General features: G+C 45.2%; 1 protein-coding gene across 4 annotated transcripts in view; it reads right to left on the reverse strand.

The window, feature by feature from the left end:
* Positions 1–14,518, reverse strand: part of INTS7 (integrator complex subunit 7) — a 68,973-nt gene that overhangs the window by 54,120 nt on the left and 335 nt on the right. For 3 of the 4 annotated variants that reach the window (XM_040985635.1, XM_040985636.1, XM_040985634.1), the window contains exons 2-4: positions 4,280–4,409; positions 3,366–3,512; positions 1,803–1,940 (exon numbers count right to left, since the gene is read on the reverse strand). In XM_040985635.1, coding sequence (XP_040841569.1) covers positions 1,803–1,940; positions 3,366–3,512; positions 4,280–4,409 — 415 coding nt within the window. The remainder of the gene's footprint in view (positions 1–1,802; positions 1,941–3,365; positions 3,513–4,279; positions 4,410–14,518) is intronic. The other variant, XM_040985637.1, reaches the window with a different exon arrangement.

Below are 14,518 nucleotides of genomic sequence, written 5' to 3' on the forward strand. Positions count from 1 at the left end.
CTTCGTAATGCAACCACTGCACATAGCTTCTTATCCTTTTGTTCTGATGAGCAAAAATTAACTACTGACCCTGTATCTAACTACAGTGTGTCTGTTCGACTCAACATATAAATAATGCTTGCTTCTGAATTCCAGAAACTGGTCTTGCGAAAGCCTGCTGACACTGCCAAGGAATCTTGCCCTCCCTATCAGCATGACTTTGTAAAAACTCAGACGGCAAGAATTTATTACAGCAAATTACATATCAGCAACTTGCAGATTTTTCCAACAATATTTTGAAAAATATTGATGTTCATATTTAAACAAGGTGAGATGAAACAAAACAACATGACTTGTCAGCTTGCCACTCCCCGCTGCTGCTCAGATCGGCCACGCTGAGCACACACTCCCACACTGTACCAACTGCAGCCCTAACACCCAGCTCTTCAGTTACCACAGTCACCACTAGAGGGCACAGTTCCCACTGACAACATCTTCCTTTTTTTTTTTTTAAGATTATGATTTTTTTTTTAAAGACTTATTTTTATTGGAAAATCAAATATACAGAGAGGAGGAGAGACAGACAGGAAGATCTTCCGTCCGATGATTCATTCCCAAAGTGGTTGCAATGACCAGAGTTGAGCCGATCTGAAGCCAGGAGCTTCCTCAGGGTCTCCCATGTGGGTACAGAGTCCCAAAGTCTTGACTTTTCCAGGCAGGGAGCAGGATGGGAAGCGGGGCTCTGGGATATGAACTGGTGCTCATATGGGATCCTGGCACAAGCAAGACGAAGACTTTAGTCACCAGGCTACTGCGCTGCAACCGGTGTCTTTCTTAGTATTTGAAAACATTGACCCATGATACTGCTTTGTGACCCAGGATTCAGCTCTTGAAAATCTACGCTCTTCTGAAGCATGAATTAAGGGCCAGCACGGAGGCACAGTGGGTAAGGCAAGGCTGGCATCCCATATGGGCACCATACCGCTTGTGATTCAGCTCCCTGCTATTGCACCTGAAAAAGCAGACAGGTGGGCCTGGTGCTCCTGGGAGATCCAGACGGGTTCGGGCTCCTGGCTTCGGCAGGGCACAGCCCCGGCCACTGCAGCCATGTCAGGCGTGAACAGTGCAGAAAATCTCTCTGTCTGCCCCTCTCTAACTCTTTCAAATAAATACATCTTTAAATGTTTAAAACAAATGAAACAAAACCAGAATAAGTTGGACATAGTTACTGTACAAGAGAAGAAAAGGGTTAAATAAAAGCTCAAGGTCTTGTCTGGCCAGTTACTCCTGATTTAACATCCCAAACTGATAAATCTAAGTATTAACACAAACCTCCATCAGCAACAGGCCGAGATGACAGGATCTCAAACCAGGTCGTTCTTTCTCAAGGCAGAGGTGAATCCATGAAAATACTGTGCTAACTTCCAATTGTTAATATTCAGGTAGGTCTTTAAGGCTTTTCTAGGGAACCAATTTGGTATTTTTGCCAAGCTACACATGTGGCTGCAAGGCAAAGCAGCTGAGCAGTAGCAGAGTAAGAAAGTAGCAACTGAGTGCCAGAGGATGCCTCGGTGTAGGGGTGGCAGCCTCTTCAGCTGACAAGTCAAGTCTTCCCCACTGACCCTGACCTCTGCTCACCTTCTCCTTCTGGAAACCAACACTGGTTTTCTAGTTTACCTAAAGACTTGTTCTTCCAACGTGCCGTATAAGCCCCCTTGGAAAAGTGGCACACCGTTCTTTGCACTTTCCTGCATGTCTCAGTGATCATCCACACCAATCAGTCCTTCCTCGGGAAGCCGGGGTGCCCGGAGGCCTGCGCTTACTTGGACTGCGCCGAGAAGTTGGCGGCGGCGAACACGGCAGCTTCCACCTCCACGTTGTCGTGGGAGTCCAGGCTCTGCCGGATGCTGTGGTGCGCGTTCTTCCTCTCGGGGATAATGGAGGCCAGGCTGCCCAGCATCCTGCAGCAACAGAGAAAAGTAAACTCCAGGTCTGAAGGGGAGAATGCAAGCCCAAGGACAACTACCCAAACCAGTCTGGAGGTATTTCATAAACCCAAGGCTAATACACTATAACTTCACAAAGCAAGTTGGGTCTCCAATACCTGTGTGTATATTTTGGCAAAAATCCAGATGGTTCTACTGACACAAGCAAAATCTTAAAAAAAAAAAAATCCCTGAAACACACCTCAGGTACCAAACAGGGTCCGAAAACTTTTTTTTAAAAGGACAATTATTTTCATTTGAAGGGTATATTTTTATTTTATATTTAAAGACACTTATTTTTACTGGAAAAGCAGAGTTACAGATAGAAGGAGAGGCAGAGAGAAAGAGATATTTTGTCAGCTGCTTCAAGTGGCTGTAACGGCCAGAGCAGAGCCAATCTGAAGGCAGGAGCTAGGAGCTTCTTCCAGGTCTCCCACACGGGTGCAGGGTCCCAAGGCTTCAGGCCATCCTCTACCGCCTCCCAGGCCACAAGCAGGGAGCTGGAAGGGAAGTGGAGCCGCTGGGATTAGAACTGGGGCCCCTTGGGGATCCCAGCGCTAGCAAGGCGAGGTTTTAGACATTGAGTCATTGCGTTGGGCCCCTCTTTTTCATAATGATTTTTTAATATGGATTAAGAAAAAACAAACTGAAAAGTCTATCCACTCTGGTAGCCCCGATTTTTTTCTTTCTAAAGGAGCACGTTTTGAGACTCTCATTGTTCAAACTGAAAGGACACATGCATCCACTGCTAGCTATAAGCACTCTCGGCTCAACCCCTTCTTTCTTACTGCCAAAATCTGGGTTGGTCTTGACGGTTACACAGTTTGGAGCTGTTTTTATCTCAAGGCATACATTATTTAACTTACAGTTAAGACAACATAAGGAATGATGATGCTGAAATACAATGTGATGAACAGCATCATTCCGTTTGTGCCTTTCAGGCTCTGTCTACTGCTTATCTGCTCTGTAAGACATACCAGAGAGGACCAGCACCCGGGGTGTGTTGAAAAAACTCCTATAACGTAAACAATGGGATCTAAACAATCTAAAGAAAATGAGCAAGAGTTTTTGTCAGAAGTGTTTCAAGAGATCGATGAAGAGCCAAAAGAGAGACAGCAGCGCTTAAGCTCATTATCATCAAGAAAAAGCAAAGCAAGGCCGTCACAGACCCGTGAGGGACTGCGCTTCCAAGGGCTGTGACACCACGGGCAGCAGAAGGTGGGACGCAAGCACGTACACTGTTAGCAGGGACAGAAAATGTTCACACTTTGCAGAAAAGAGCGGCCTGTTGCTTTAAAAAGAGGCTACACAGTTCTACCGCGACCCAGCAATTTTATTCCTGTATGTATATTCACCAGAAAGAAAAGCGTGTTCACAAAGTTTTATAGCCACATGCTATACCGGAGGGTGATGGCTCTGGCCACAGGGTCGTTGCTGTGAATCACAGAGAAGATTCTCTTCACAAACTCATCCACATTCAGAATCTTCTCCAGATGCTTCTCGCTTTGCTGGGTGACTTTCAGGACACACAATCGCAGGAAATTGTTCCTAGGAAGACCAGAAAGAAAATCAACCAGGCCACTCCAGGAAAGTAAGAGCTGAGATGCAAGTGGCACCGATGGCATCAAATGCCAGCAACAGGTGGAGATGTGCTAAACCCTATTCCTGATCTTGCAGCACTCAGAGGGCCACCTGAGGTCTGCGCCTCCACCGGAAGCCCAGCATCGGCAGTGTGCTGTGCCTGCTGTGCCGCCAGGACATCAAAGCTGCGTGACACCGGGGGAAGCTCCAGAGCCGGACTATGTCTCACAGCCAGAGTACACCCAGGGCCAGCAGTCAGTTGGCGTTCCTCCTCCTCCTGCAGGTCTCACAGGCTGGCTGTGCACGGGTACATGGAGATGGCAGGAAGAAATGAGTGGAAAGTGGCAGGGAGAGGAACAAGGCAACAGGTATCTATTCAGTGCCCATCTGTTTAAGGCACTTGGCGTATTTGCTTCCATGCTACAAAACAAGTAACCAAAAGATTTCTTACAGCAGCTCATGCAAACTCACAGATTTTTTTTCCCCAAAAGTACAGTCAAGTATTTATACTGTCTTAATTCGGTTTATCCTGCTCACCAAAGGAAAAGAAATGTAATTTGAGTTGCGCTCTTTTTTTTTGCTAAAGTATCACTAATCTCCCACCAAGTGCACACGCTGCTGTGTATCAACCCCAGGAAGTCTCAAAGACAGAAACGACCACAACACACACACACACACACACACACACGCGCAACCTCAACGGAGAGCTTCACACACTTACCACCTACACTTACCCGACTCTGAAAACATCAGCTAGCTTGAGGAAGGCAGAATTGATGAGAATAGGGAAGGGATACTTCTGAAAAAGCCTGGGAAAACGAACAACTGCTTCACACTGTTCACCCAGTTTGCCAGATCTCAGACCTAGAGAGGCAGGAGAGACAAGATCTTGCAACCGTGTAGCCACAGAACAAAAATAGCACATTACAAGTTGATACACGGTAATAACAATGAATCATTCCTATCAATTAGGCGGAGTATCTGACCCTCATGATGCCTTGGAGAAGAAAAATAATTATAAATTAATAATCTGGAAAACTGACACCTTCAGATGTATACTAATGAAAGTGAAGAAACTTTGTAAGTCTGAATGAATGAAAAGTATTTGGGGCCATAAAATAACATTCAAATTTAGAAGGATCAAAGCCATGCCACGTGTGTTCTCTGATCACAGACTTTGGAAATCAATGAAAAAATTTCTGAATTTTCAAAATTGAACAATACACTTCTAAATAGTCCATAAGCAGAAGAAAAAAAATCGAAGGAACACAGGAAAGTATCCAAAGTGAAGGAAACAGCAGTATAGTCTGTGAGATGCAGCTAGCGTAGCTGTAAGACTCATTTATGCGAAAAACCTCAAATCACCAACCTAGCAACTGTGTCCACATAACTCCACATAGAAAAGGTAACCTCTTAACATAAGACTCTGTAAAATCTATAAAAATAAATATAAACCAAATGCCACATGGCTTAACTGGCCAATCCGCCACTTGCAAGTGCCAGGATCCCATACAGGTGCTAGTTCTTGTCATGGCTATTCCACTTTCCATGGAGTTCCCTGCTTACAGCCTAGGAAAACAGCAGTGGATGGTCCAAAGCCTTGGGACCCCGCATCCCTGTGGGAGACCCAGAGGCAAAGACCCAGCTTTGGGGCAGCTCAGCTCCCATCACTGAGGCCATTGGGGATGAACCAGAGAAGGAAGATCTTTCTATCTAAATCTGACTTCCAAATCAAAATGAATTAATCTTTAATAATAATAATTTTAAAAAGATGCCGCTTGGGATGCCTGCATCAGAGGTTCCTGGGTTCAAATCCTGGCTCTGCTTCCAATCCAACTTCCTTCTTTTGTGCACCCTGGGAGGCAGCAGGCACTGGCATAAGCAACTGTGTCTGTGTTCCCCAGGAAAGACTTAGAATGAATGAGTTCTAGGCTCCTTGCATCAGTCTGGCCCAGCCCTGGCTATTGTGGACATCTGGGAAGTGAACTAATAAATGGAAGATAGCTCTTTCACTACTTTCTAACAGATTAATAAAACTGTTTCAAAAGAAAGAAAAGGGGATTCTCTTTTTAAAAAATTTATTTATTATATTTTGACAATCTTTACATAGTTAATTAGGGTAAAAAGGTTCAAGCGCTACAGGAAAGTAGGTAAGACTAGTATTTTTTCCATATTGTTTCCTTCATGTTTAAAAGGGGGTATTAAGGGAGAAGGCCCACCCAATTTCCCACCCTCCCCAGGTCCCAGATGTATAGTATGCTCTGAGGTTCTTGCTCAAGTGGTTTTGATATTTCAACAGTTATGAATCACTGCCAATCTTGCCACTCCAAGCACTATGAGGTCCTTGAAGAATCCACTGATTGCCATAGTCCATCATAGCTGAGATGGTTGGTTGACCTGTTCTGTCTTCTCTCTTTTCCTGGTTAGGGTTCTGAGTCCAGCATTTTGATTGGGGACATCTCCAAAGAAACTGTCTGAGGTGTGCTCAAACCAGATTCTTGTATGTGCTAGCAAGTACAGGCCCAGCTCAGTCTATCGCCCCAATCAGCTGGTGGTGGCAATTGTTGGGTTGGTTCTGTTTTCACTCAGAAAAAGGGGATTCTAAAGCAGGGATCAGGCCATAGATGGCAAAAACAGGAGAAGAAAATAAAAAGACAAGCCACATGCTAAAATGTTTACAAAATACCTATCTGATACAGCATCTTATTTGCAATTTTTGGAACTCACCAATGAGATAATCCAGCATTTTAAATGGACAAGATTTAAAGAGAAATTTCAGTCAGGGAGAAACACAGATGGCAAACATAAATATATGAATGGATGTTGCATATCAAGGAAACAAAAATTTAAGGTTTTTTTTAAGGTGGCCAACATGTTTTTTTTAATTTTGACTATTATGGTACAATTCCATAGAGTCTTGAAGAAAATTAAATATTATAATAAAATACCATTACATATCCACTAGAATAGCATAAAAATATTAATAACAGAAAGACTGACGATACCAAGTATTAATGAGGGTATGGAGCAACTGTAACTTTCATTCCCGATTGGAATGCAAAAACTATTTGGTTACCTGGAAAACACTTCAATTCTTTCCTAATAAAGGCAAAAGATATACAAGCCAATGCACAGTTTTATTCATAATAAATCCAAACTGGATACAGCCCAAAAGTTCACCATCTGATAAATGGATGAACAAGCTCAGTGTGTTCATATAATGAACTACTACTATACAATAAAAAGGAAACCAATTACTGAATCGTGTGACAACAGGGCTGGATCTGTGTTCTGTAACTTTGGGACTCCCAAAATTTCCATATGTTCTGTGACTGTGGCTGTGGAGTGGGATCCCCAGCCCACGACAAAGCTAAGACTCGCCTCCTCAGACCTATGACTTAGTCTGACTTTTGTGGACAAAATAATGACACGATTTCCCTCCCTATGCTCAATGTTTCAGGGTTAACATGAGAACAAATCTCTCCTGGAACACATTCAATACAGTAAGACACACGAACCATGTGGTGAGCTCTGATTCATGAAATCATACATCGACTTCCTCCTCATTTTAGCCGCATAAAACAATCTCAAAATCATTACACTGAGCAAAGGAAACCAGATGCAAGGCTACCCAGTTAATAAATCCTATTTGGATGGGATTTGGCCAATCCAGTAGTCAGTAATTAAGTATGTGTGGTCCACTAGCGGGCTCCAAAATACGACATACAAATGTAAGATATCAAAATGAAGGAGCTTATACGGCAACACAGCTGCTCTCTGACAGCCTTCCAACCATCCTCTGGATCCTCTGCAGCCAACACGGGCTCTGCCTGCAGGCACCCTGGCTCTCCACTGTGAGGGCGAAACCATGCCAAGAACCTCTCACTCAAAGCTGCATCTCAAACTGGGAAAGCCCTGCACGTCTCTTCCCGCTAGGGTGCAGCTGGACATCTGGCCACTTCATTATTTGATCATATGAAACAACCTCAAACCCACTATAAGGTAGCAAAGCTACGACCTAACAACTTGATAGCTGCATAACCATAATTAATATTTGAAAACGATAAGCAGGAAAGTTTAAAATGATAATTAACTAATAATGTATTAATAAAACAGCACCCTTTCTTTCAATATTAGGAATTACCTGTAAATGCACATGGTGGGAGACATGCAATATTATACAGCATACAGGTAGGGTAATACTGCTTCAGTTATGTAAATAAAGCAGTTCTGGTTCATGAATACCAACTTGTAGGAATACTTAATAGCTTACTTTGTAAATTACAAGACAGTAGATCTCAGCCATGCATAAAAGTATTTTTTTATGTAAAAGCTACAGGGTCCCACAATTTTTGGATTAGTTCACAGTCCAAAAAGATATCATTAACTAGACTTCAGAACTGGCACTTCCTAAGTTTAAAAAAAAAAGGTTTATTATTATTATTTTAAAGATTTATTTATTTATTGGAAAGTCAGATATAGAGAGGAGCAGAGACAGAGAGGAAGATCTGCCCGTCTGATGATTCACTCCCCAAGTGAGTGCAACGGCCAATGCCATGCCGATTGGATCCGAAGCCAGGAGCCAGGAACTTCTTCCGGGTCTCCCACACGGGTGCACAGTCCCAAGGCTTTGGGCCATCCTCCACTGCTTTCCAGGGAAATCCTCCACAGGCCACAAGCAGGGAGCTGGGTGGGAAGTGGAACTGCCGGGATTAGAACCAGCGCCCGTATGGGATCCCGGCGCGTTCAAGGCGAGGACTTTAGCCGCTAGGCCACACTGCCAGGCCCTATTATTTTTTTTAATTGGAAAGTCAGATTTACAGAGAGGAAAGACAGAAAGGTCCCTTATCTGCTGGTTCACTCCCCATATGGCTACAATGGCTGGAGCTGAGCTAATCCAAAGTCAGGAGCCAGGAGATTCCTCCAGGTCTCACACGTGGGGAAAGGGTCCCTACGACCCAGGTCATCCTTGACCACTTTCCCAGGCCACAAGCAGGGAGCTGGAAGGGAAGCAGAGCAGCCAGAACACAAACTGGCTCCCATATGTGACCCTGGTAAGTTTAAGGCGAGTATCCCTTACATGCTACTGCACAGGCCCCCTAATATGTCTTCATGTGGCTTTGAGTGGCAGAGTCTGACTCTGATTTCAGGTCTACGTGAGTCTATTGGGCTACTTCTCTACACTGTTAAAACCTGGTTTGGTTTGCGAGCAGAAATTTTCAAGAGTAAGATTTTGATTCAGTGTGAGTCAAACTGGCCAAGCCTGAATCAGGTACACAGAAGGAATTAGTCAAGTGGCACCAACCTGGCTGCTGATACCACTCTCTCTGAAAGGGTTTATGGTGATCCAGAAAAGCCCCATATCTGCGTATCATAACCCACATTTCTACCAATGCAGATAGAGTGACGTGTGCACTTCTGCACAGCCTGGCAATGCAGGCGTCTTAGAAAACAGGTGTGGGATGGCAAAATGCTTCATCCTCTTCATGCAGCACACCATCAAGCTTTCCACGCGATTTGAGCACCTCTAGTGGCAATTCCGTTAGCAGTGCACCAGCCACGAGAATGCTGTCATTTTAACATTCCCAGGCTAACTTTGCAGAAGGCAGATAAGCTGAGTGGTGTCATTTCAGTCCCCTCTTCCCCCAGGGTGAAAGAGAGCTTGGGAAAGTTTTCTCAAACCAGGACAACTTCACATCAGCTGATACAAAAAGAAGTTTCACTGGTAGAAAAGTTACACAAATCAAAGGAATTGTAGAGATGCCTTTTACAAGTAATGTGTACTAATGATTATCTCCATCATAAAATGCATTAGGCAAATGCAACTTTATTTGATCATGCTAATGCTGCTTGCACATGCTGTTTTTCACAAAAGCTTATTCTGCAGAGCTATCAGCTTGGAATTTTCAATGTTTCCCCACTGTACTTCCCATAAAATCTAACTGCTTGTCCTGCCCAAGGTCATATCTGATTTAGTCCTGTCACTCCATATTTAAATATAAGCTTCAAATTTATTTATTTGTGTTTTAAAGAGTTACACATTTGAGGGGCCAGTGCAGTGGTGCAGCAGGCTAATCTCCCAACCCTCAGCACTGGCATCTCATATGGGCGCTGATTCATGTCAGGCTGTTCCATTTCCAATCTAGCTCTCTGCTTATGGCCTAGGAAGGCAGCAGAGGATGGCCCAAGTCCTTGGGACACTGCACTGAAGTCAGAGACCTGGAAGAGACTCCAAACTCCCACCTTTAGATCAGCTCAGCTCTGAATCTTGTGGTCATTTGGAAAGTGAACCAGCAGATGGAAGATCTTGCTCTCTCCTTCTTTGTCTGTAAAATGTTCCTTTCAAATAAAAACAACCCTTTGTGGGGAAGAAGAGCTATGTATTTGAAAAGCAGAATGATACACAGGGAAAGAGACAGAGCTTCCTAGATCATGACCCCGGAGGTGCCAGCACCCAGGCTGGGCCAGCCAGAACCCTGAAGCCTGGGACTGCCTGGGTGATCTCCCAGCATGAGAGTGGCAAGTACCCAAGTGCCTGAGCCATTCTTGGCTGCCTCTCAGGTCTGACAGCAAGGAACCAGACTGGATTCAAGGCAGTGAGGGCCTTGAACCAGCACTCCAGATGTGGAACGCCAGCACAGCAAGCAGTGTCCCAATCAGCCACACCACAATGTTGGCCCCAAATGTGAGCTCCTTAAAGGTGTCAGGTTCACCAGGACAGCTCCACCTCTGAGTACAGTGCCTACTAAACCAATGTGGGTGGCTGGTCAATACTTGTTGAATGAAAGAAAAATTATTACATCAACGACTCTTTTTCTAAGTTATTATACCCAGAAAGAATGAAATTAAGTCAGCTTCAAAATGGCATCCATTTATTCCTACAGAGATCAGAAACAGTTCACTTTACTGCTTGCTTGTTTAAAGGGGTCAGAACTCAGTGTGCCAGATTCCAAATGGCAGCATCTCCCAGTTCTAAAGGCACCAGGACCATAAGAAACCTCTTTAAAATGTACTTTGAGGGTCACATCTTATACCTAACCTCCTACCCCGAAACTCCAGGTGAATGTTGAAGAAACACCTTGCAAAATGAGCTGATATTTACCCTTTCAGTAAATGACAACACAGCCTTCAAACAGCTCAGATCAAAAAAATCTCCCAGTTTTCTTTGGCAAATCCTGTGGGTTCTACTTTCACCATTCAGAATCTTATCACTTAACATGGTGCCACTGTCACCATCCTGGTCCAGGCCACTGTGGTCTTTTTTTTAAGTGCCATATCTCTCTCCTCACTGGTCTCCCTACTTCCGTTTCCAGGCTCCCTTTGGCCTATTCTCAACACAGTAACCATGCAGACCCCCTTCAAAGGCCCCTGTGCTGAAAATCCTCTAACATTTCTCACTGCACTTAGAATTGATGCAAAGGGAAGTGCTCTTGGCATACAGGATGCCCTGGTCCCAAGCCAGAGCCCCTGGGTCAGCACCCTGCTAAGCCAGACTGTGGGAGGCAGCAGGAATGGTGGCTCAAGCAACTGGGTTCTTGCCACCCACATGGAAGATCTGAATTGAGTTCCTGGCTCCCAGCTTCACTGCAGCGACTTGGGAAAAGAACCAGCAGATGGGAGCTCTCTGTCTCTCTGTCAAATAAAGCCAGGATTCTTAGTGGCTTGCAGGATCCACATTGGCTCCGGCTCTTTCTAGCGCACTGTTTATTTCTCAGGAGCAGAAGGGGCCGCAAAGCTGGCGTCTGCTCCCGAGCCTTTGCGTTCTTCCCCCACTTCATCTGTGAGGCCTTTCTAAACGTGGCGTTATGAAGTAACAAGTCAACTCCAACCACACCAGTTTTCTCCAGCTCCTGTCACTTCCCTTTCCTTTACATGCATCACTACCTGTTACATCATGCTTACTCTATTTGGCTACTACAATCCTTTTTCTGTGTAGAATACAATACACAGTCTAGGAGATGGAACTTCGAGTCATTAACAGCCATGTGCCTAGCACAAAGCTGGGGCAAGTAACACGTGTGTGGGAATGACAGTAGGGGGAGGAAGGGAGATGTGGTGAACGTACTGTTAAAATGATGAATCTCTCATACTCTAGGCAAATTCTGGACTACAACGATGGAAATTAGAAGAAAACTGGACCCGGTACCGTTCTAATCTATGATTTCTGATTCACGAAACACACACTTTCTTCAGCAGGTAAAAGATAGTCCACATGGGCATACATCCTTTTCAAATATGCAAACATCATCAAAAATAAAATGCATTTATATAAACAAACAAACAAAAGAAACTCAGTATTTAAAATACCAAACGAAGGCCTGGCATGGTAGCCTAGAGGCTAAAGTCCTTACCTTGCATGCGCCAGGATTCCACATGGGCACTGGCTTGTACCCCAGCTACTCCACTTCTCTTCTAGCCTGCGGCCTGGGAAAGCAACTAAGGGCCCAAAGCCTTGAGACCCTGCACCCATGTGGGAGACCCAGGAGAAGCTCATGGCTTCGGATTAGTTCAGCTCTGGCTATTGCGGCCACATGGGGAATGAATCATCGGATGGAAGATTTTTCTCCCCGTCTCTCCTCTCTGTAAATCTGCCTTTTCAATAAAAATAAATAAATCTTTTAAAAAAACTTAACTGCACATGAGCTGCCAAGATTATTTCTACAATATAATTTCCTGACAGTATGAGAATGTGAAAACCAGCAAGCGTTTTCTATTTGTCTTGTGGAAGCTCTCTTTCTGGGTCACCTGTAAAATACTCCCCAGGGCTGCTGCTGGGAGGATTGAGTCCCACACCGTGTGCACAGGACTCACGCCTGGCGCTGAGTGAAATGCTCAACAGCCATCCATTCACAGCTCACAGCTACAAGAACAATCCTGCTTTGATTGTTCCCTCCAAAGAAACAATCATACTGGACCATCCTCCTTATAATCACAGTCTTAGACCTCAAACAACCCTGTATTTCTCCTTCCTTTTGTGGCCCATCCTCACCCTGCACCCTACAGACACTATCCTAGCATTAGTATGGAAAGCCTCGTTGGCCCAATGTGACAGGCACCATCTGTGGAACCAGCAGGCTTATTAGGTATCAGCCATGCCAGGATAAGAAAGGGAAAGGCCAGGGAGGGTTTAAAAATTATACTTAGAGCCCCGCGCGGTAGCCTAGCGGCTAAATTCCTCGCCTTGCACGCACCAGGATCCCATAAGGGTGCCAGTTCTAATCCTGGAAGCCCTGCTTCCCATCTAGCTCCCAGCTTGTGGCCTGGGAAAGCAGTGGAGGATGGCCCAAAGCCTTGGGACCCTGCACCCATGTTGGGAGACCCAGAAGAGGCTCCTGGCTTTGTACTGGCTCAGCTCCAGGCGTTGCAGCCACTTGGGGAGTAAATTATCGGATCTTTCTCTCTGTCTCTCCACTCTGTACATCTGACTTTCTAATAAAAATACGTAAATCTAAAAAACAATACAGAGGCGCTCGGCACAATAGTCTAACAGTTAGTCTTTGCCTTGCACGTGCTGGGATCCCATATGGGCGCTGGTTCATGTCCTGGCAGCCCCTCTCTCATCCAGCTCCCTGCTTGTGGCTGGGGAAAGAGTGAAGGATAGCCCAAAGCCTTGGGACCCTGCACTTGTGTGGGAGGCCCAGAATAGGCTCTTAGGGCCCGGTGCCATGGCCTAGCGGCTAAAGTTCTCGCCTTGAATGCGCCAAGATCCCATACGGGTGCTGGTTCTAATCCCTGCAACCCCACTTCCCATCCAGCTCCCTGCTTGTGGCCTGGGAAAGCAGTTGAGGATGGCCCAAAGCCTTGGGATTCTGTACCCACATGGGAGACTTGGAGGAGGTTCCTGGCTCCTGGCTTCAGATCCACGCAGCACGGGCCGTTGAGGCCACTTGGGGAGTGAATCATCGGACGGTCGATCTTCCAGTCTCTCCTCCTCTCTGTTTTTCTGACATTGCAATAAGTGTAAACAAATCTTTAAAAAGTACACTTAATGTTATACACCTATAGAAGGAAAGATCTATATCTTTGCTAAGAAAAAGAAAAGCTTAAAATTGATTTTCTTGGCCAATGGAAATGCACTGAAGATGCGGTGATTCTACTAAAATATCCCACTGAGGTAACATTCTGAGATTGATCAAAAGTCTAAGACACTCTAAGGATTCACTAAAATGTTTAGAGTTTAAAAAAAGGAGGAGGGAGAATCTCAAAAATTCAGAGCAACCATTAAGTTAGAGTCGGGCAGAAGCTCCAAAGTGCACTGAAAAACAGACTCTTCAGGCTTCTACAGTTCCCTAGTAACACTGCGGCCACATTCCACCAAACATTAGCTGTACACCAGCAAAGTGTTTCCTCTACACAACAGAAATCCTTGCCATACACTGAACCAGAGCCCCTGCTCACACTTGGATTCTCTACGGCAGCTCCAAAGCCCGTCTCTCCAGCATATTTTACGCCATTGTATCACTTCTAATTCACATCTCTCCAGTTCGGTGGTATTGTATGTACCCAATTCTCGGACAAGATCAGGTGAAGTTACATGGCGTGTCTGAGATCATAAAATCAACAAACTGGACTTGAACTTACGCTTAACCCCAAAGCTCCTTCTACCTCACCACGCTGCCCCCTGTAAGGAAACAGATCGCATGCAGCTTGTCTCCAAAGAAGGAGCAGAGCCCATGCTTTTCGGATAAGCTCGGTTATTTTTAATGTCTTTTTGCACAATATAGCTGCGGACGTCAAAACAAGCGCTGAGTGTCGGTGCAAAAAGTATTGCTGAAGACCCGGTCGCAACCGAATGCACGGAAAAAATCATCCCAATTCCGTGTTTTGGGGGAACCAGCGAGTTTGGCTGTGCTGAAAGCCGGGTGACTGTGCCCTCGAAAGGCCACAACGGGGAACTCGCGGGAGCTGGCTCCATGTTGAGCGGAAGCCGGGCCGATCCGGCGACCCTGCAATCTTCCTGCAGCCAAGTCCGG

This window comes from Ochotona curzoniae, unplaced genomic scaffold, assembly GCF_017591425.1.
Source record: "Ochotona curzoniae isolate NIBS_2020 unplaced genomic scaffold, NIBS_Ocur_1.0 contig_430, whole genome shotgun sequence".
Taxonomy (NCBI): domain Eukaryota; kingdom Metazoa; phylum Chordata; class Mammalia; order Lagomorpha; family Ochotonidae; genus Ochotona; species Ochotona curzoniae.